Source organism: Branchiostoma belcheri, unplaced genomic scaffold (genome assembly GCF_001625305.1).
Source record: "Branchiostoma belcheri isolate BF01 breed outbred unplaced genomic scaffold, Haploidv18h27 scaffold49, whole genome shotgun sequence".
Lineage (NCBI taxonomy): Eukaryota > Metazoa > Chordata > Leptocardii > Amphioxiformes > Branchiostomatidae > Branchiostoma > Branchiostoma belcheri.
This window is the reverse complement of record NW_017804120.1, coordinates 658731-679747: the sequence shown is the minus strand read 5'-3', so window position 1 is coordinate 679747 and position 21017 is coordinate 658731. Positions and strand designations below refer to the sequence as shown.

The following is a 21017-nucleotide window of genomic DNA, read 5'->3' as shown; positions in this document are numbered from 1 at the left end:
AAACTTTTTTTTTGAAACGGCCGAAAATTCATGCGCGCGCGGATGTCATCCATATAATCAAATCAACATGGCCTAATGTATAAGAAAATACTGTGTTTATTACAAAGACAATGACTGTATTTAAAATAAACAGGATATATGTGAGTATGGGTTCCTTGCGGCTTTTCATAGTACTGCAGCAGAATGTCCGATATCTGCATTTTTGTAACTAATGCCATTCTGCAATGTTGTGCTTTTCAAGGGCAAGCTGATTGGCCTTGGAGTTCTGATGTTCGGAATCGGCGCTTTTCTGTTCGCATCACCACATTACTGGACAGGTACACATCTATCATCAAATTGACTAGTGATTGAAAATTCTACTCATTTTGAATACCAGGTGTAAGATAGAATGTAAGGCGTAGGTCACATATGCCATACTATGGACTCCTTTGCATGCTGGGAAAAATGGTAAACTCTGGGTAACGTACATTTGTTAGCAAATTAATCTCTATTTCTAACGTTTCATGAAAACACTTGGTTAATACCTTTGACTAAGATAACATACAGAAATTGATGCTGACGCGTTTCGCTGTCACATCCCGTTTGATCTTTGTATCGGACAGCTGTCTTCTCACCTTTTTCAGACTTCCCATAATGCATCGTTTTTGCACGGGTCTATAATTTTACGACACTTTTTCCCAGCGTGCCCAAACTAACTGCCCAAGACTTGAGTAGGAGTACTTTTCTTCGGTTTAAAGCCGGCAATTGAAGAGCTAATTACCTCCATGAAAAATGGAGGTATTGTTTTTGGCGTGTCTGTCTGTATGTATGTATGTCTGTGTGTGTGTCTGTCTGTCTGTGTGTGTGTCTGTGTGTGTTTCCGCAACTTTGTAGTCAGCATAACTTTAGAACGCCTTTATGGATTGTGATGATATTTGGTATGATGGTAAGTCTTGGCAAGACAAAGGTCAAGGTCAAGTATGGACCTCCTGGTGGATGACCTTGGTACTGCAGCAGAACTTCCGGTTTTTGTATCTTTTGTCCTGAACATGCTATGGTCTTGACTTTTTCGTGACAGATAGCTAATCCTGTCAGGAATAAGTGGCGTAAGTTTGGTCCCCCTAGTTTGAATCTTGTTTTTCAGGACCGTACAAAGTACCGGGTGGAGGTTTCATGATGAATATGACGTCATCTCTGATGCCCAACACCCTCTGTCAAGCCTCGACCAATGGCAGCTCAGCTGAACAATGTGGAGGATCCAGCCAAAAGTTAGTAATTATAAAATACACCCCGAAAAGGGAATACATACTTTTAGATACCAATGAACAATTCGGTATTTTTGGTATTTTTTAGCGTATTAACGCCTTTTTTGGGTTTCAATTTCATCTTGATACTGTAGTTAAAGTTCTTTGGAATGTCTTCACAGCTACAGCGACCTTAGCAACTACCTGTACGTGTTCGTGGTAGCCCAGTTCTTCCTGTGCCTGTGTGGAGGTCCCATGTTTACCGTGGGGGTCGCCTATCTGGACGAGAACGTCAAGAAAAAGGTTTCTGGCGTCTATGTTGGTACGTAGATGTCTTAGTTACTAATGTCCCTACCGTTTTGTTTCTTTGTCTCATAGATCATAGTTGTCTTGTATTCACTTGTTTTTGCGCATTTTCTTCCTCTTCTCCAAACACATAAGGTCAATGACGTGGACCAGCAGACAGCTGTCACCATGGTAACTAGTGCTGTAGCAGACACCTTATAGTGTTGGATTGAATTATGTAGCAAGTTGCAGGGGCTGGTCACCATATATGTATATGAATGTGTTTGAGTAAGAATAAACAGAGCAGTAGTTAGTTGGGCTAGACCATGTGAGGGTAATCTTAATGCATTTACTTTTATTTACTCATTCATTCATTTATTCATTCACTCAATCCCTCTGTTTATTCACTCATTTCCTTTCAATACTGCCAATAGCTTCTTATCAAATCAATAGAAATATCTAGTACCTGTTGCGAATGATTCGTGATTTTTGAAGGCATGGTATTTTTTGTCCGTATTTCCAGCTGTCCTGTACACAGTAGCCTGTGTGGGCCCGAGCATCGGGTTCCTTGTGATCGCCCAGCTTCTGAGCCTGTATGTGGAGTGGCCGAGCGAGGACGGATACTCGTAAGTTTCTTTTATCTAGCTTTACCCATAGTGCCTCGCGTCTCCCAACATTCAATGAGATCCATAAAAGATGTATTCTAACTTGAGAGCATAATAATAATAAAAGCATAACATTGAAGTCCTTCGAAATCACTATAACAATGTATTTGATATGCTGCCTTTCTCTCTCAATTTACACGCGCGTATATTGTTCCATAATTAAGACAGCGCATGTGCAGGATGATGCATTGTGGGTAATATGTAGGTAATAAATTCAAGGCCCCGCGAACGTAAACAAACGTCAGGGCATGTATACAGCATGTTCAGAAATATTTCGTTCACGTTTCGGGGTTGTCACCTTTGACTTGCCCACGACCAGGTTTATTTGTCAACCTTGATTTTATTCACTCCAGGGCCGGCCTGACTCCATGGGACCCTCGGTGGGTTGGTAACTGGTGGTTGGGGTTCCCTGTGCTGGGGTTCCTGGGCATTCTCGTGGCCATTCCACTTTTGGCATTTCCTCGCAAGCTGCCAGGTTCGTTACGTTGAAACAAACACCAAACTCACTCGCGTTTTACACATAATCACTGTTGCCTTTAACAAGGATAATTTCTTATGTAGGAAAACTATTGACTGGTCTGATATTTAATTGATACCGATAAAGTAACTTGTAATGATAAACCAACATATTTTGATGCTGTTAAGTCCATATTAGATATGTTTACCGAAGAAAAAATGTCTTTGCTAAGTACATGTATCCTCTTCTCCAAACACATAAGGTCAATGACCTGGGCCTGACGTCTGTCACCATGGTAACTAGTGTTGGGTTACATCATGTTGCAATTTTATAGCTGGAGGGATTTAGACCCCTATCACAATATATATGAATGTGTTTGGGTAAGAATTAAAAAGCAGACCATATGCGAAGGTAAACATTATGCATTTGCTTTGAAAATGTTACCTTCTAGTCATTAGTGGTGACTAGTCTAGTCACACATCGTCATCACACGCTCACGCCACGTGCACCCGAAATTCCCATCTTGGAGCCAGGTCAGCTTTTTTAAAAACACTTCTTGTTTAGGTTCCGAGGAGTTGGAGGAAGAGGAGGAAGAGGAGCTGCCGACAAAAGCAGACATCGTCAAGACTGAAGACGACAAAGCAGGAGTCGGCTTGAAGGGGAAGCCTGTAGAAGCCTTGAAGGATCTACTAAGATCTTTGAGGGATCTTCTGAAGAGTTACGCATTTTCTCTCCTCACTCTTGGAGGTGACCTTTGAAACTTTCGATTGTTCCTTTGTTTGATTTTGGTTAGAAATACCAAGGACATTATGTCCTCGGAAATACACAATCATTTTTTGTTGTTGTGAAACTTGATATTTATAATTTCCTTTTTGAAAGCGATAATTCCCATTTTAATTAAATATTTGAAAAAAAATAGTAGTGGAGTTTTCTAATTCCTATTTCTTTCAATTAACATCACGGCAAATTGGTTTTTATCATGTTCTCCCCGTGTTAGATAACGATGTTAATTGTATGAAATTTTAAGTCAAGCCAAGAATATAGAACATATCAACATCATAAAAGAATATATGTATGATCTGAACAATGTTGTATGTTGTTGTTGTTTCAGTGTCAATCGACGCCATGGCATACATGGGACTTTTCGCCTTTGCACCCAAAGTATGCGAGCTGCTTTTTGGACTGTCAGTTATGTCATCCTCGACGTACTTCGGTAAGTACCCCCACTAGCTTCTCAACTAGCTGTTCAACGCATTATGCATACACTAGCTACATTGTAGGAGGTCGGGATCCGGTATTAGGCCACACCAAGTAAATTTTATGGATGACGTCCCTTGGAGACCCTAAATCTAATGCGAGAGGGCGATAAAAAAAGAAGGACCCTAAAAAACAAGATGCCTAGATTAGAAATATACTAAGAGACGACAAATGTTAGGACACAAATTGAATGAGGTGACACAGTGTAACAAGCAAGAAGTCTTTTATTAATCATCAAAACAGCAATAAATCAGGTGGAACAACAGTTGTCGTCCTGTGCTTTGGGGAGATAGATGGAGCGGTCAGCAAGTTTCTTCAAATGTGGCAGCATGTACCAAACTGAATTCCTAAAGGAAGTCATGATTTCCTTGCTTGATGCTTCATAATCTTTGGTCCGTACAAATCTATTTGCGGCACTGTCGTGACTCTTTGGTCATAGTTACAGGAAGCGGAATTTCTTTTTTTTTTCTAGGAACAGGCCAAAATCAATGCGCGCGCGGACGTCATCCATAAAATTTACTTGGTGTGGCCTTATATCAAAAACCTATAGAACAAAGTCCGCATAATATATCAGCCATCAAGTTCCAAGCAACCGACAATTCCTAGTTGACTGCTTATCGTCATGTCTGCTAGATACATATACTTGCAAATTATTTAAGTACATATAATATATAACGTCGATGAAGATTAGACATCCAGGTAATACGATACGCCAAAAACAGTGAGTCACTGACGAAAGCTAGTGGATACTAGCTGAAACGTCTGACGTTTTCAATTCGATCAAAATCATATCCAGTTGCTTGAGTAACTGCTTTTTGGCGTATGATATATAACGTTAATTCATATAAGAATAACCTAAATCTTATCATTTTCTCTTATTTTTTTTTCATTCATTATGTGAGCCTCTATGGGACCAATCTGGTACTTTTTATAATTTTTACAAAAGCAAGATTTATTCTACGTCGATGAAGGTTAGACATCCACTGATCCACATAAAGAAATACACAAATAAAACTGTTACTCAAGTACCTGGATAGACTTTAACAACTGTTAGACGTTTCACCAGCCCTGGATGAAAAGTAGTGAATGCTAGTTAAAACGTCTGACTGTTGTCAAAATCCATCCAGTTGGTTGAGTAACATTTGATACACGTACAGGGCTGTCCATGGTTCCCGGAGCGGCGTTAGGATCCTTGATCGGCGGATGGATCAGTAAGAAGATAGGAGTGAACTGTAAGCGGCTGTTACTGTATGTCTTCGCCGCCTTCGTGCTGTCAGGACTGGGGGTGTTTGTTTTCCTCATGTACTGCCCAGAGGCACACAAAGCGTACGTCAGCATAGACAATAGGTAAGCATTGTCTGACAGGTCTCCATTCATACTTACGTTACAATAGTCTTCCTGAAATCATAAACATTACAAACACCCTATACTTCTGACTTTTAAAACATGAAACATCACCTATACCTTCACCTATAGTTAGGGCACTCACAACCATTACATAACCGGACTATCTACAACAGTGTGAAATGAAGAATGGGCACAGAGGTTAAAGAATAACGTCAACATATTTTAATGTGTATGTGCATATGTAGGAAATTGATGTATATTTGTGGATGTTTTATCGCTGAAATAGTAGCCAGGTGACCCCAAGCAGCACAGTTCCAAGTGCGCATGTGTAGTTGTGATGCATTGTGGTCTAAGGTCAAAGTTCAAGGTCATTAGACAACAATCATCAATATAAATGTGCATTTGGAACTGTGAACTTGCTTTTGGACATGAATAAGTTGTATACGTTTGTGACAACTTAAAGTCTTCCCATCAAATGTGTCATTGGTAAAAGAAAATGTCAAGAATTGATGATACTTTACTAACCGGCCATCTTGTTCACTGACGGCCATCTTGATGATACTTTACTAACCGGTCATCTTGTTTACTGACGGCCATCTTGTTTACTGACGGCCATCTTGTTTACTGACGGCCATCTTGTTTATCAGTATGACCTGCTCTACTGAGTGCGGCTGCGCAGACAGCCTGTACGACCCGGTGTGTGGCGGGAACGGTGTGGAGTATCAGTCTCCCTGTCATGCCGGCTGTGCCGCTAAAAACTACACAACTATGGTGAGTATCAGTCTCCCTGTCATGCCGGCTGTGCCGCTGTCAACTACACAAGTATGGTGAGTCGTGTGACCTTTTGCAGTCACGTGACTATTACGTCATTTTCTGACCGCCATGTTTGTCGGTTAAAGACTTTGTGAGAAATGTTTCATAAACGTAATTTTGTCCTTTTCCTTTACAAATATTTCAAAAACTTGACACTAATATTTTCAACCGTATCATTTAGGATCGACTGTCAATATTTTTTCTACAAATTCTATTTATCAATTTATTAATTCTATCTATTCAAAACAAATTAACATCTTTCACTTTGTTGTACAGTGTGTTACGTTAAAAAATAGAACGGAATACAGCGTCTTGAGTTTGATGACGTTGTGTATGTGTCTGTTTGTTTGTTTGTTTATTTGTTTGTTTATTTCCTTCCTCAGATGTACACCGGCTGCGGCTGTAACCTGGGCGGAGGGATACAGAGCAACGTCACCACAAACGTGACGTCATATGCCACCCACGGCGCATGCCCGAGGAACTGCGGTTCTCACGTCCTGCCTGTGTTCTTCGTGGTCCTGTTTCTCATGGGCTTCATCGGTTCAACCGCCGGACCTGCCTTTACAGCTGTCACATTGAGGTAAGTCCACAGCAAATTATTATTATGTTTACCGAAGAAAAACATATTGTTTTTGTTCAGTTTCTTCCTCTTCTGCTTCTCCAAACAGTGACTTCTGACCTGACCAATGACATGATTTGTTGACGTCTGTCACCATGGTGACTGGTGTTGGGTTACATAATGTTGCAATTTCATGGTCTGCTCTGCTCCTGTCACCACATACATGTATGTGAATGTGTTTGAGTAAGAATTAAAAGAGCAGACCATGTCAAAGGTAAACATAATGTATTTGCTTTGTAAATGTTACTTCTCTAGTTATTATTATGGATGACATGTTTCAGTGACAAATGGATGTTGTAACAGTTGGCAGTAAACTTAGCACAATATAGGTAGTATCATTTCTTGTTTACAAAGGTTTATGATGTCAAATTTTGAACATGTAAGAATATCTTTTTTTGGTCCGTCTTGTTTCTTTTTCACCCTATCGCATTAGATTTGGAGTCTGCGGAGGATGTCATCCATAAAACTTACTTGCTGTGGCCTAAACAGGACTTTGGGTTTTTGTGAGCTTCAAATTCACAGACCTCAGTGAATTTTTTTTGTGGGGGGTGGGGGGTTGATGGGTTCAACTAATCATGAATTGTACTGGAACTGTAATCTCCAAGTAGATCGTTTGCTGGCTGCAAAGACGGTAGTTGCCAGACGGCATTCAATGCGCCTTGGGTATCCACCTGGAGACTACTGGAACGGTTGAGGAAATTGTATGACGTAATTTGATTGGATATTATATGAATGAATGAATGAATGAATGAATGAATGAATGAATGAATGAATGAACGAATGAATGAATGAATGAATAAAGACCTTTATACTACTTCCTAAATGCTTGTGCTAGGTCACTTACACCTTAGACTGTCCTCCAAGGTGATCTCTGTCAATCGACTGTCAAAATTAACTCCCACTCACCTTATTGACAACCTATTCATCAGTGTTTTTGGCGACGTCTTAGGGAGGAGCCTAATGGTACAGTATTGTGTGCAGTTTGCAAGAATTCTAGGAATGGTACAGGCATTTTGTCCACAGGAATGGAATGTCCACAGGCATTTCTTTGACCCACATCTATGCCCACATTCCTGGAAACCCTTGCAAAGACCTGTCTGCCCCGATGGCCCTACTTTCTGTGACCCCGGGGCTCGTTCACTATACACTAAGGGGAGGAGTGCACTGTATATCTGTCTAGACTTAACAGGTACCAAGTCTTCCTCAAAATCATGAAATGATGGCAGTGCCATGCAAACAATAACCTTTACAGCAACCACCGTCGCCATGGCAATGCATGTTTTCATTGCCAGTCTTGTTTTTTCATTGCAGGCTTGTTCCCCCCAAGCTGCGTTCATTTGGACTCGGGATGCAGTGGACTCTCATGCGGATCATTGGTAATTCTAAAAAATTAATAATATTTGATATCTTGTAGTATCTCTTAAACTTAGTGAAATCATACAATACTGTAATTCACTTCATCATCACGGTAGCAAAATTTCACGGTCTGAGGAAAATGGAAAACTTCACGGAACTTAACCTTAACGGTGGCAGGAGAGGGGAAAGAAAGACAAATGATTTGATAACGGTAATGATGAGTTTATGGTACAAAGTGACCGTATAAAACGTGCACATAAAAGCATCTTTAAAAATAAAGAAATACAGTACACGTGAGTTACGCCATTCGTAATAAAATTAGAGAACATTTTATATCTTAGAGTATCTTTTGTAGTAGTAGTAATAGTAGTAGCAGCAGCAGCAGCAGCAGCAGCAGCAGCAGCAGCAGCAGTAGTAGTAGTAGTAGTAGTAGTAGTAGTAGTAGTAATAGTAGTAGTAGTAGTAGTAGAAGTAGTAGAAGTAGTAAATTATCTTGAACACTTAGGTCTAAAAATACAAGTGCGGAGATCTTTTGGCCACTTGTTATTATGACTCATTTACAGGTATGATTCCGGGACCAATAGTTTACGGCCGCGCCATGGACAACGCATGCGTACAGTGGCAGACCTCCTGCGGCCAACGAGGTGCCTGTCTGGTTTACGACAGCCGCAAAGTGGGTCTGTTCGTGTTTGGGTTGGGTACGGGGCTGAGAGTTGTGGGTGTTGCCTTGTGTTTCCTGGCGTATCTGGTATGCAAACCAACACCCGAAGATACTCCTGACAATGATGATGACAAAAATGTTCTCAAATCTGACAAAGAAGCCCAAGCTTGAGTAATTTTGCCTGTCATTGGATGTTGAGCCATAGTCAAAGACAAAAGTTGACATTTCTTAATAATTTCTTCTATCGGCATATGAATTTTCAGTCTAAAAATAAACAGCAGCTCATAATTGGTAATAGTTGGACAATGTAAAAGTAAAAAGGCTTATAACCATTTCAAATTTAAACGGTGTAAATGTACATGTATTGGGTTGCATATCGAATTTTGTATTTAACACAATTAAACAGAGTTTTCTTTATAATACTTGACAAATCAGGATGTATGTTAGTAATATGTGTGTTATTTCCATGTGATATGTGAACCTATGCAATTATAGAAGTTATATATCCAGAGATTTGATTTCCTACATGTATTTCCTTTGATATCAAAGATGCAAACTGAATATGATGATGTAATCAACGTATAAAAATGGCCCATAGGGACCAACTGTTTTCGTTTACGACAAATTTATGCTTGTGGGCTACCGTACAGTATAATGTATGAGTTGTTTAAAGGGCTTTCTCAACCTCTCGTCTTTATATTACTTTGTGCCATTTAGTAACTATTTCTGGTGATTATTTAGAAAGGAGTTGATAGTAGGGGCAATTTTTAGTAAGATCGGTAAAAGCCAAACATATATATTTTTGTATCGTTTACTAAAGCTCGTTAAAGCAGTTTTTGTCTAAGTTATTAGACTAGGATGCCATATGATTTACAAATAACTACATTATTTTGATGTACTAATTTAATGATAATAATGATAAATAATGAAAATAATAATTCAATAAAGCTTTTATTCAAGTATCTTAATCAGTGAATGTACTATCGTAATCAATGCATACTATTTTAATCAGTTGTCGTAACTACGAAGAATAAACGGTGGATACAAACGAAATGTGTCTCTATCACTCTATCAATAAAAACATGCAAGATTCCAGAATAAGCAAAACATAAATAGCAATTCACAGCACTAAAAACATCAGTAGCAATACACAATGTAATTTAATATACACGTACCAATCAAATCTGTATAGTTTCAAAGCACCATTGAGTTTCTGAATTCAGCCATGTCGACCACTAATTCCTACGAACTCTAGGCCAGATTTTGCAATTCACCTTTGACCTCTTGTCTTTCTGCCAAAATTTACCTACCCACGTGCTGTCAACCTCCTTAGTCCGGACAAGCAGACACACAAACTGAACACTGCTCAGCCACCCAAAACAATACTTCCATGTCCCGATATGAAAGCAATTAGATACACAATTGCTTACATGGTTACAGGTTAATTATTACACCTTGTTATCATTATGTTAACCGAAGGAAAACATATTGTTTTTAGTCAATTTCCTCTTCTCAAACACTAACCTCTGACCTGGCCAATGACATGATTTGTTGACGTCTGTCACCATGGTGACTGGTGTTGGGTCACATAATGTTGCAAACTTCATGGTGTGCTCTGCTCCTGTCACCATATACTAGTAGTACATGTATGTGAATATGTTTGAGTAAAAATTAACAGGGCAGACCATGTCCGAAGGTAAACATTATGCATTTGCTTTGCAAATGTTACTTCTCTAGTTTAACTTATAATTTATATATGACATTCACAAGACTATATAGCTGTTTCTAACATATCAGTATTTTTGGGCAATATTGTCTTTTCTTCTGCCACTGGTTTGTACAGACAGTATGCAGCTATGTACAGAGCCATGGACACCAGTCTGATACCCACTGATGCAGCGAGCATGTACAGACCCAGTTTGCTGCTGTCGTAAACTACACAGGCGCCCACCTCCCCACAGCTGTCCTGCCACAGTACGCATGCCTGGTCTATGATGTAACCAAACACGATTGGTCCAGGAATCATACCTGCAAACATTAATTATCATATTTTTATTTAATTCTTTCTTAAGTAAGTTTTAGTAAAATTATAAAGATCTAGATATAAAATTGACGCTTAAAATGTATTTGTAACTTTTTATAATAATAATAATGATTGTTTATTGATTGATCGATGAGTACAATCACTAGCATGTGGCAGCGCAACTAAAAAAGTAGCGCTGAATTGTATGCTAGTGTTTAAAAACAGAGAAACAAATATTGCACAGTTGCGAGTAACAAATAGACAACTAAACAAGTGAGTATTTCACAGTTAACATATAGGCAACTAAATAAGTGCGTAAAATGAGCTTAACAATATTCACAATATCAACCAATAAGTAATCATCAGTGTAAAAAACAATAATTTCATAGTATGTTACATAAAAACTAATCTTGATAGGATTGGTCATGGGAGATTTACTGTGTGCCATTTTGCACAAATATTTAAAATATTCTTGTTAAAAACAATCTTCGTGTGCATGTAATTTTCTAATAACATATTTGTGAAATAATTATATCACATTTCGAACATTTGTGGTTGGCGCTAACGATGCGAACTTAGTTTGTGGCACCACCATAAACTACCAGAATGTAAACAAACATGGCTGACAGCTTTATTTCAATCTTTTAAACACACTCGTAATACGACATATTTCGACACCTCCACTTCCTGAATTACATTTATTTGCATTGGAGAAGGCGTGATTCGACAAAAATAAACGACCAGAAGCTTGACTTTTTTTGTATCGTCCTAATGTTACATAATGCAGCTTAAAAAGAAAAAAGCGAAAGTTACCAAGTAATCTTGCTAAGGTCCATTGAACTCCAAGGGCAAACGACCTCCTTGATTCTGGAACAAGTCTGTAACATGCAAGAAGTACGAACAACCATCTTGTACATCTTTGATATGAAACAAGTTCGAACTGTAATCTCCAACACACGAATTGGACTTACCCAATTTTTCGGCTGTTAAACTCTAGTACTTGTCTTTGTCAATGATCTAAGAATGTGCAATCTATCTCTTTATTTCTGTGAAGCTCTGCCCCCCTCCCCCCCCAAACTGAAACAAAACGTCTACTCCTCGAGAGCAATCCGTTATGCTAATGCTTGTCTTGCAGAAGGAAAACACATTGCTTTTGCTCGGTTTCTTCTTATTATCACTCTTCAAGCAAATAAAGTCAATGACCTGGACCATGCGTCTGTCACCATGGTAACTGGTGTCGTACCAGGCACCCTGTGGTGTTGGGTTACATTATGTAGCAGGACAGAGTTGAAGAGCCTGCTCGCCATATACGTATGAATCAATTATGATGTGTTTGACTTTGAAAAAGAATAGACGGGTGAAGGTAAGCATTATACATTTGCTCAAATTTTGTAAACGATAACTTTCTATTTTTATCCTTTAAACATAGATATGTAATTTCTAGTTTTATTTTATGATAATGGGTGTGTGATAACCTCAGTGTAGCTGCGGTGTATGGAGGAAAAGCCGACGTGCTGATGAGGGCCAGGAGGACGAACACGGTGAGAAAGAGGGGCATGATGTAACCAGGGCAACCACCGGCACAGGGACCGTGCACAGCCTCTGACCCGGAACCGGAAGTGACGTTTACGAGCAGCCAGTCTCCCATGATGCAGCTACAGTTGGAGTAAGTCTACACATATAACAAATAGTGTCAGTTCTACACAGTAAATACCAATTTTAGGATCAGGCAAAACTGCTATTTGACTCAATAGTCAGATTTATATATTTTTGTCTTTACTTTGGCTGGAATATTTACATGTAGTCAACGTTACCTTAATACACTGAAATAGCACAGGATCTGAATTCATTTCTGTTCAAAACACTCCTCGAAATATTGTTTTGCCCCTTCACCAATTAAAAAAATATCTATTAAAACTTGTGATGATTGCAACTTTTTCAAATAATCAACAATGTGGTCATAAATATCTCATCAGTGACATAAACCAACAACCGCACAGAATAAAGAGATTCACAGAGTCTTTGCACAACCTAGTGTTTTATTCACTGCCAACGTTTGGGTGAGAATGGTGACCGTGTGTCATCTTAATTTCTCAGGGCAATTATGACAGGTTCACATTGCACAGCAGCACAGGTGTCGTTGCGTTCCCAAACGCAAAGAAAGTATTTACTTCCAAAACCCGCACTGCAACGTATAGGTAACAAACCTTAGTAGGTCCAGTCTGGTTGATGCCTGTACATCCTGCATGGCAGCCGGACTGGTACTCAAACCCACTGCTGTCACAGATAGGATCGTACAGGGAATCTGCACAGCCACAGTCTCTGGAACAGCTTGTGCTGTCATGTCAATGAAAAAATAAAAAATAAAAGTGTGGAATCAGAGACGATGAATAATAATTTTGGACAAAGGATGACGTTATGTACAAGAATTTGAGCTGTATAAAACAAAATTGTCATCATCATCATCATCACCATGATCATAGTCGCAGTGTCAGTGTCAGTAGCTATACTGAGAAAAAGGGATACTGTTGCTATCTGGTACGGGAGTATTGTTTTGGGTGGCTGAAATTTCGGTTTGTATATCTGTACCAACAGATTTAGGTTGACAGGACGTGGGGTGGAAGATTGACAGTCATTTTGGAAATGAAGCTACCTTTGAAATACTTAGCAAACGTTTTGTAAGAAAACTTCTAATCAGTGTTAAAGATTATTCAGTAAAAACATTAAACTTAAAAATCAAACTATATTATTGAGAAGTATTGTTAAAGTGATTTTACCTGTTGTTGCTGTAGAGATAGGTAGCTATGCCAGGCGTGTTACAATACAGGAGAAAGTCGCAGTGCCCCAACAAGGACAGTACCGAAATGAACAGGAGTATTTTTAGTAGTTTCTTGCAGTCTGCCCCGGCCTTTTTGGTGATCCAACCGCCCAACAGATTGCCTATCGCTCCTGCTGGCAGGGACATCAACCCTGTATGTGTACGAAAAGATGGAGGGGGTTCATATTTATGTTTACTTTTAAGTTACCAGAAGAAAACCATATTTTGTTTGCTCTGTCCCTTCTCCTGCTCTGGTCCACCATACACTAGTCTATGGATGTGTTTAAGTAGAAATAAACAGAGCAGTAGTTTCTTAGTCTTGACCACGTGACCATGCAACGCTTGCTTTGCAAATGTTATCTTTCTAGTTTGTTTTTATAGCCATAAAAAGGAAACAACAAAAATAACGGTATGCTTTTCCTTTACAGTTTATGATTTGTGATTGCTGTTAATTTTGGCAAATAATTATGAATTGTTTTTTTTTAACATTATAGTGGATTGAAAGTGGGTTATCAATGTCTATTTTACCGAGATAGAGCGCAGATTCGGAAGGGTGAAGTCCAAGTTGTGTTTGTCCCAGTTTGGGTGCAAACGTTACTATCCCAACCAGTACCATGGCTTCTGGGCAGCCTGAAAAGTGAAAAAAAATATTTAGGAATACATATGACTCAGTAAAAAGATACACGATCATCGTTTTATTGACAGATATAGATACAACGATACAATTAAGAACATGAATCAACATTAACCTCGTTAGGGTTGACAGTTTACTTCCGAGATTACAAAGTCTCGCGAGACCTTACGTCATTTTAGCATATATGACGGCCAAAACAATCTCAGATTAGCTTATATGTACACTTATTTTAGACGTTGATTATATCAAATGTTTGGAATTGAAAACCCCTCTTAACGTGTTATTTTCATAACAATTAACTGTATGTAACTGTGAGAGATTTCAAAACATAAACAAACCTGCAAGCGATAAACACACATAAGAGTAATTGCTCCCAAGATCCTTCACGGTGGACCAGAATTCCTGCGAACCGCAGAGAAACGTCTGGGTGTATGTAATCCCGTCATCCTCTGCTTCCAAGACGTCATCTTTGACATCTTTACTACTAGAAATGGCAGTTTCCTCTTCTGATATTTCTGAACCATTTTTTGGACCTAAAAATTGAAAATACAATTATGGTGAAACAGTAAACTATTAGTAACGTTTTCATAGAATTCTTATGACATATAGTTTTTATATCATTTCACAGTGTTACTGTATGCAAAAATAGTCTAATAGCTATAAAGGTAGCAAGTTGCACACAATATCAAAGGGTCGATTATACTTCAACATTTACTCTTACTCTTTTACCACACATACACGTTCTTTTACGACAAAAAATGAGGTAAACTAATGATATAAGCAAAGCAATTCAAATGACTATCAAATGCATATAAAATATCTACCATGCAGCTTTTGTGGATAGCAGAACAACGGAAAAGCAACCAGAAAGGCGACGGTGGCCAAAACGAAGTACCCGAACCACCAGTTGCCGAGCCATCGCTGGTCGTACGGTGTTAGTCCAGAGCTGTTAAACAATTAACAATTATTGTAAAACAATTATTGTGAAACAATAAACAATTATTGCAATTTTTATGTACTTGAATTTGGGTTTAAAAAGTGCGTCTTGTTTGTGTGCTTATAATTGTTTTGTGTGTGGGCCACAACACCAGCCCCCGCTGCCTGTGGCCCACGAGTATTGCATTGTTTGCAATCTCAATAAATCAAAGCAAATTAATTATCAGTACCTACATTTACTTTGCTTTTTTTAGTACAGTCAGGTGACAATGACGACAACTGAACAAATTATGGGGGTCAAAATTGTGCAATTCATAATCTTCATGTGATTCTCCCTAAGTTCATTATGTAATATTTCTGGACCAGGTACGCATTGTGCGATTCCCTAGGCTATACACAATACCAATTTTTTCGTACTATAGACGCAAACGTTATATCATATATTAAAAGGCCTCGCCTCTAATATGTTACAAGAACACAAAGACAAAAACGACAACTGACCAAAATATATGTAAAAGATTAACTCTTTTACAGATCAAAATTTTTCGGCTACTCTTCACACCTACATTTCATCGATATCAACAAACGTCTTGTAATCGCAAGTCCTTCCATCTATTCCTACGTGTACTGTAAATATGTAAATATTATTATATTTGAATGACCTCTGGCCTCCAAACTATACTCTGTTATGATATTGTCATGTGCCGAACCTAATGTATTTTAGTGTATAAGTAATTTTATAATTTATGACTCTACTTGGTCATAAATTTTATGTATGTATGTATGTATGTATGTATGTGGGGCCCGATATCAGCCATAGCTACCAGGGCTTCCATTGTATTGATGCGTTTGCAATTATAAAAGTAAACAAAATAAAATAAGGACAGAAAACGTACTTGTAACCATTGACTTCCGGCCAGTCAATGTACTGATTCAGCATTAGAGAGGTAATGACGTAACCGAGACCAGGACCGGCACTCGCTACAGCATACAGAATCCCTAGAAAAAAAAAATTAAACAAAGTCAAAGTATGACATCTGACATTCGGTTTGACACATTGCACGGGGGCCGGTACCGACTTCAAGACACCTTTGACCTAACACTATATTATATGTAAGGTCACGTGTCAGCAATAAAGGCCATTTATCCGGTGGAAGGCAATATAGATGCCCCAAAATTGCTGACTTAATTCCTTTTACTTAGAAACAATATCTCCATTGCAATTTTAAAAAAAGTGACATTTTTCGTCCAAAATACATAGGGTGCCCTGTTATGATGATAACAATAGTAAACATGTTTTTGTGAACATTATTGACCGAAGTAAACTTGTTATTATCAAAGGACTTAATTTTATTGATGACATCCTCAGTAGACCCCCAAACTAGTGCGCGCGGGCGAATTAAAGAAAAATCCGGCCAAAAAAAAATGCCACTAAACCACAGGAATACAAAGCTGGTATTGTGAATTTGTGGCAGTACATAGCGACGTATAGTACAAGCCGGCACATGCTGGCTTTCTGCGGAATTTATGAATCGGCACTATAGGTATGTACTGAGTTCTTTAGTCGTGCAGGTTCGATAGCCTGGGTGCCCGGCTCCGTATTGCTTACTACCATGGACTACCCAGGCCTAGAGCCAGGACAAAGCCTCGGTGGACGTAATCTTTTTTTTTTTTTGAGAACAGGTGAAAATCAATGCGCGCGCGGATGCCATCCATAAAATTAAGGCGGCATGGCCTTAGCATGGCAAAGCAGACTACTACTTACCAATGTAAGCACCTGACACTTTTTTCTTCACGTTCTCGTCCAGATAGGCGACCCCTACGCTATACAAGGGTCCGGGGCAGAAGGACATGAGCAGCTGTGCAGCGATGAACACGTACAGATAATTCTGCAGATGGGAATACCTACAAACCATGGGATAGATATTAGGTATGTAGAGGCGTACGTGTTTTTAGCATTGCTGTACGTGTGTTTATCATAATTCATTGCCATTCAAGGCATGAACACACTGTGAGACTCACACAAGCACGCATGTGCACACGCACACACAAAATTATATATACACACACACACACACACACACACACACACACACAAACGCACACACACACATACATGCAATACAAAGACACACATATACACGTACGTATTGTTTCTTACATAGACGTTATTTCTCTATCATAAAATGAGAGAGAGAGAGAGAGAGAGAGAGAGAGAGAGAGAGAGAAATAAAGAGAGAGAGCTTTGTATAGTATAGATAGCTCCTCCCAGGCACAAATTAGTGACAATAGAATGTTACATTATCATTGTTTACATGAAGAGAGATAAAAATGCAATTGAACTTCACTACACACTAGATGATGTAATCCAGGCCCTACCCGTCGTTTGTGTAGCACTGTTCATTGGTTGTTCTGTTCGACCAATGATGGCAAAGGGTGCTGTCCGACTCAGAAATGTTGGTGCCAGAAACAACATATCGACCTACAGGGAAGATGTAAGAAGCATTTGCATTTGCAGAGGCAAGGACCAAATGATTGAATAGCGAGTTGGCTAAAAATGAATAAAGAAAGTGGAACAACAAATTAATACATTTAGTGTAAAACGGTAACTACGGAGGCTGGCACCCAAGCTATATAACAATACAGAGTGTTATGCAATATAATCATATCTACAGTTCTTAACTAGGGAACTAAATGAAGGAATATCAATGTTACCAGGTATAATTGCCTACACTATATATTCATCGCATCGACAAAGGAATTCAAAAGTCTTTAGAAAAATGTTAAGAAAAACAGCATCAAAATGTTTTACCTGCAAGAAAATGAGGAACGGCAAATAAGGTACTGCCGCAGCCTAGAAGCACTGCTCCTACACCGAGCCAACGACCCTGGTCATGGGTTATATAAAAAAATAGATTGTGTTAACATCATTCCTACAATAGACTGTTTTTGTATGTTCTTAAATTGAAAGTTTATTGCTATTTTCAACCGTACTATTTTACTTTCAATTCTTACACAGAGATATTGTTTTCAATTCGTTTATGTGCCCGTACATCAGAGTGACAGTACGTGGGTGGGTGAATGCTGTAACCGCAGACTGACAGGAAGTGAAAAGGTCAGACATAGGAGGGGTAGTCAAAACGTCCAAAAAAGATCTCAGAAAGGAAATCTCATTTCATGTCTTCAACTTCCGGCTTTATGTACATCTATTGGCCGGAAAATATTTGATTACTTGTTTTAGTTATGTTCGCCGAAGGAAAACATATTGTTTTCCCTTTGTTTCTTCTTCAGTTTCAAACACTGACCTGGTCAATAACCTGTACCATGGTAACTGGTGTTGGGTTACATCATGTTGCAATTTTATAGCAGGAGGGATTTGGACTCCTGTCTGACCATCATGACATGTATATGTGAATATATTTGAGTAAGAATTAACAGAGCAGACCATATGCGAAGGTAAACATTATGCATTTGCTTGGCAAATGTTACCTTTCTAGTTTTAGTATGTTTTATTTTACTTTACGGATACCTGTTTTCACATGATGTTGTTTCTTCTTTTCGTTCATCGCCTTACCTTGTGAGATTTCGCGCCATAGTAAGAGATGACAGGAACCGAAATGGCGGCGAAGATGTCTGTTGAGCTGACGATGAACCCACTTTTGGCGCTCGAGAACTCAAACCGGCGCTCGATGGTGGATATAACCCCCGGCGTCAGTCCTATGAGTATCGCAGCCTTATGGAAATGGTTAAAGCACAGTATTACTTTTAGTATAATATCACCCTGTTATACACTATTGATATATATCAATTTTAGTATAACGTCACCCTATTTTCATTTATTCTGTCTGTTAGGTAGCCTTTTTCAGAGTATTGCAATTGTATGTACTATTGCTGAGAAAAATAGTTCATAGTTCGTTTGTTTGTTTATCAAGGAATCTCCATTAGTGTTGACAATACATCCGATTCTGTATCTGTATAGCCGGTATAACCGTTTTTCGGCGTAACACACCAGCTTCGCGGGCACGCGGCGCGGCGGCAGCCGGCTGTGTTACACCAATCGACATGCTACACCTAACCCTTGAACGTCTAACTCTAGACATTGTTTAAAGTTATCTAATGACAATTACTGTACTTGGTGACAGCGAGTTCCACTCTGTGATAGTTCTGGGAAAGAATGAATTCTTGAACACATCAATCCTTGGTTGATAACTCTGGTACATGAAGGCAGCTATTCTCTTTCTAGAGTCCATTCTAGTGAAAATTTGAGCCAGCTAAAAAAAAAAAAAAACTTGAACTTGATACAAACCTCAGAGGCGCACAGGATACACATAAAGAACAGCAGCCATCGAGGTGAGTTAAACACTTGCAGACAGTCAGGCACGCAACAGCACAATCCACACCGCCCCTCCCCCTCCTTTCCGCGTCCCTTGTCATGCACGGTGTCGTCTGACAGGGGGCGCTCGTCCTCTGAAGGCGCCTCCTGGCGAAGGTCCAGAAAACTGTTTGTCAACGACATACCTGTCTGCAACAGAGTAGATATTAATGAATGAACCTCCAAATATAATATGTCAGTTTCTATCCCAATTCTGATTCTTTTTTGCTACTATTAAAAAAAGCGTTCCAAAATACAATTTAGCACTAGTCAGCATTTTAGCATTGATTGACACATGGTGAACTGATCATGGCTTCCAGAAAGCCAACTTTTATATACATATATAGCATTGTTGTCGTTGTTTATATGGTCAAGTAAAACAACTACGGTGCAAAAACCTATGGACATACACGTTTCTGTCATAAAGAAATGGAAGTCGAATTGCTCTATTCTCTCTCTCTCTCTCTTTCACTCCATTATCTCCCTCCTTCTAGGTTTTGTATGGTTCTTTAGCCTTTTTGCTTAGTTTTAAAGTCAACAACCGATCTTTATAAAGAGTGGGGGGGGGGGGGCAAGGGGTCATATTTAGTTGAAGAGAAACCGGTAAATCTACTTCTTTTTCTTCTATGTTGATAAGTAAATGGCGATCGCGCGGGAATGGGGAGGGGGGCGGTAAGGACTGTGTACGAGAGTCCATTGAAGTCCTTAGATTATAGCAATTGCCACAGGTTGATTCAAACAAAGAACTCCTTTCACCTACACAGAACCACCACTGCGTTCTTGCCACCACTTATTCAGACTCAGTGAGGTTATTTTTATCTTTTTATGACTGGATTCTTAGCAGAGCCAATACTGGGAAAGGCTGCATACCTCAAGTCATGGAGGTAAAAATGCTCAAATCAACAGTACTAAAGTACTCTCTGAAACTCAGAAAAGACGCTGGAGCGAAGTCATATGCCCCTGTTATGAGCCTTAAGCTTAAAGCTCATCTTGGATATGTTTCGAATGGGGAGGGGGGGGGGCGGGTTGGGACTGGTGTATGAGAGCCATTGGATCCCTGTGTTATCAATTGCCGCAGGCTCATTCAAAAAAATGAATTCATGTCACTTTAGTATACACAGGGCCACCACTGCGTTTAGTCTTTCTCACCTCTAATTTAGACTCAGTGAGGTCGTTGTAAGTTTTCTTATGACTGGATTCTTAGCAGAGCCAATACTGGGAAACCTGGCTGCATACCTCAAGTCATGGAGGTAAAAATGCTCATATCAATAGTACTAATTAAAGTACTCTCTGTCACTCAGAAAAGACGCTGGAGCGGAGTCATATGCCCCTGTCATGAGCCATAAGCTTAAAGCTCATCTTGGATATGTTTCGAATGGGGAGGGGGGCTGGTTGGACTGTGTATGAGAGCCATTGGGATCCCTGTGTTATCAATTGCCGCAGGCTCATTCAAAACAATGAATTCATGTCACTTTAATATACACAGAGCCACCACTGCGTTTAGTCCTTCTCAACTCTAATTTAGACTCAGTGAGGTCGTTGTAAGTTTTC

General features: G+C 39.3%; 2 protein-coding genes across 2 annotated transcripts in view; one reads left to right on the top strand and one right to left on the bottom strand.

Annotated features, from left to right (window-relative positions):
- The window catches only part of LOC109479489 (solute carrier organic anion transporter family member 4A1-like), a 14771-nt gene extending 5898 nt beyond the window's left edge, over window positions 1–8873 (top strand). The window contains exons 4-15 of the mRNA XM_019781454.1: window positions 242–317; window positions 1124–1247; window positions 1406–1545; window positions 2032–2134; window positions 2527–2648; window positions 3195–3377; window positions 3742–3843; window positions 5045–5234; window positions 5882–6005; window positions 6431–6627; window positions 7978–8042; window positions 8586–8873. Coding sequence (XP_019637013.1) covers window positions 242–317; window positions 1124–1247; window positions 1406–1545; window positions 2032–2134; window positions 2527–2648; window positions 3195–3377; window positions 3742–3843; window positions 5045–5234; window positions 5882–6005; window positions 6431–6627; window positions 7978–8042; window positions 8586–8854 — 1695 coding nt within the window. The 3' untranslated portion in view covers window positions 8855–8873. The remainder of the gene's footprint in view (window positions 1–241; window positions 318–1123; window positions 1248–1405; window positions 1546–2031; window positions 2135–2526; window positions 2649–3194; window positions 3378–3741; window positions 3844–5044; window positions 5235–5881; window positions 6006–6430; window positions 6628–7977; window positions 8043–8585) is intronic.
- A 1493-nt stretch (window positions 8874–10366) lies between these two features.
- Window positions 10367–19610, bottom strand: LOC109479443 (solute carrier organic anion transporter family member 4A1-like). Its single transcript, XM_019781408.1, is given in 15 exon segments — window positions 10367–10711; window positions 11520–11584; window positions 12182–12378; window positions 12914–13043; window positions 13484–13676; window positions 14053–14154; window positions 14497–14625; window positions 14740–14787; window positions 14977–15104; window positions 15991–16093; window positions 16860–16999; window positions 17474–17576; window positions 17907–17982; window positions 18669–18827; window positions 19401–19610. Coding segments are annotated over 15 exon segments (2040 nt in total). The 3' UTR covers window positions 10367–10454.
- Window positions 19611–21017: the final 1407 nt, after the last annotated feature.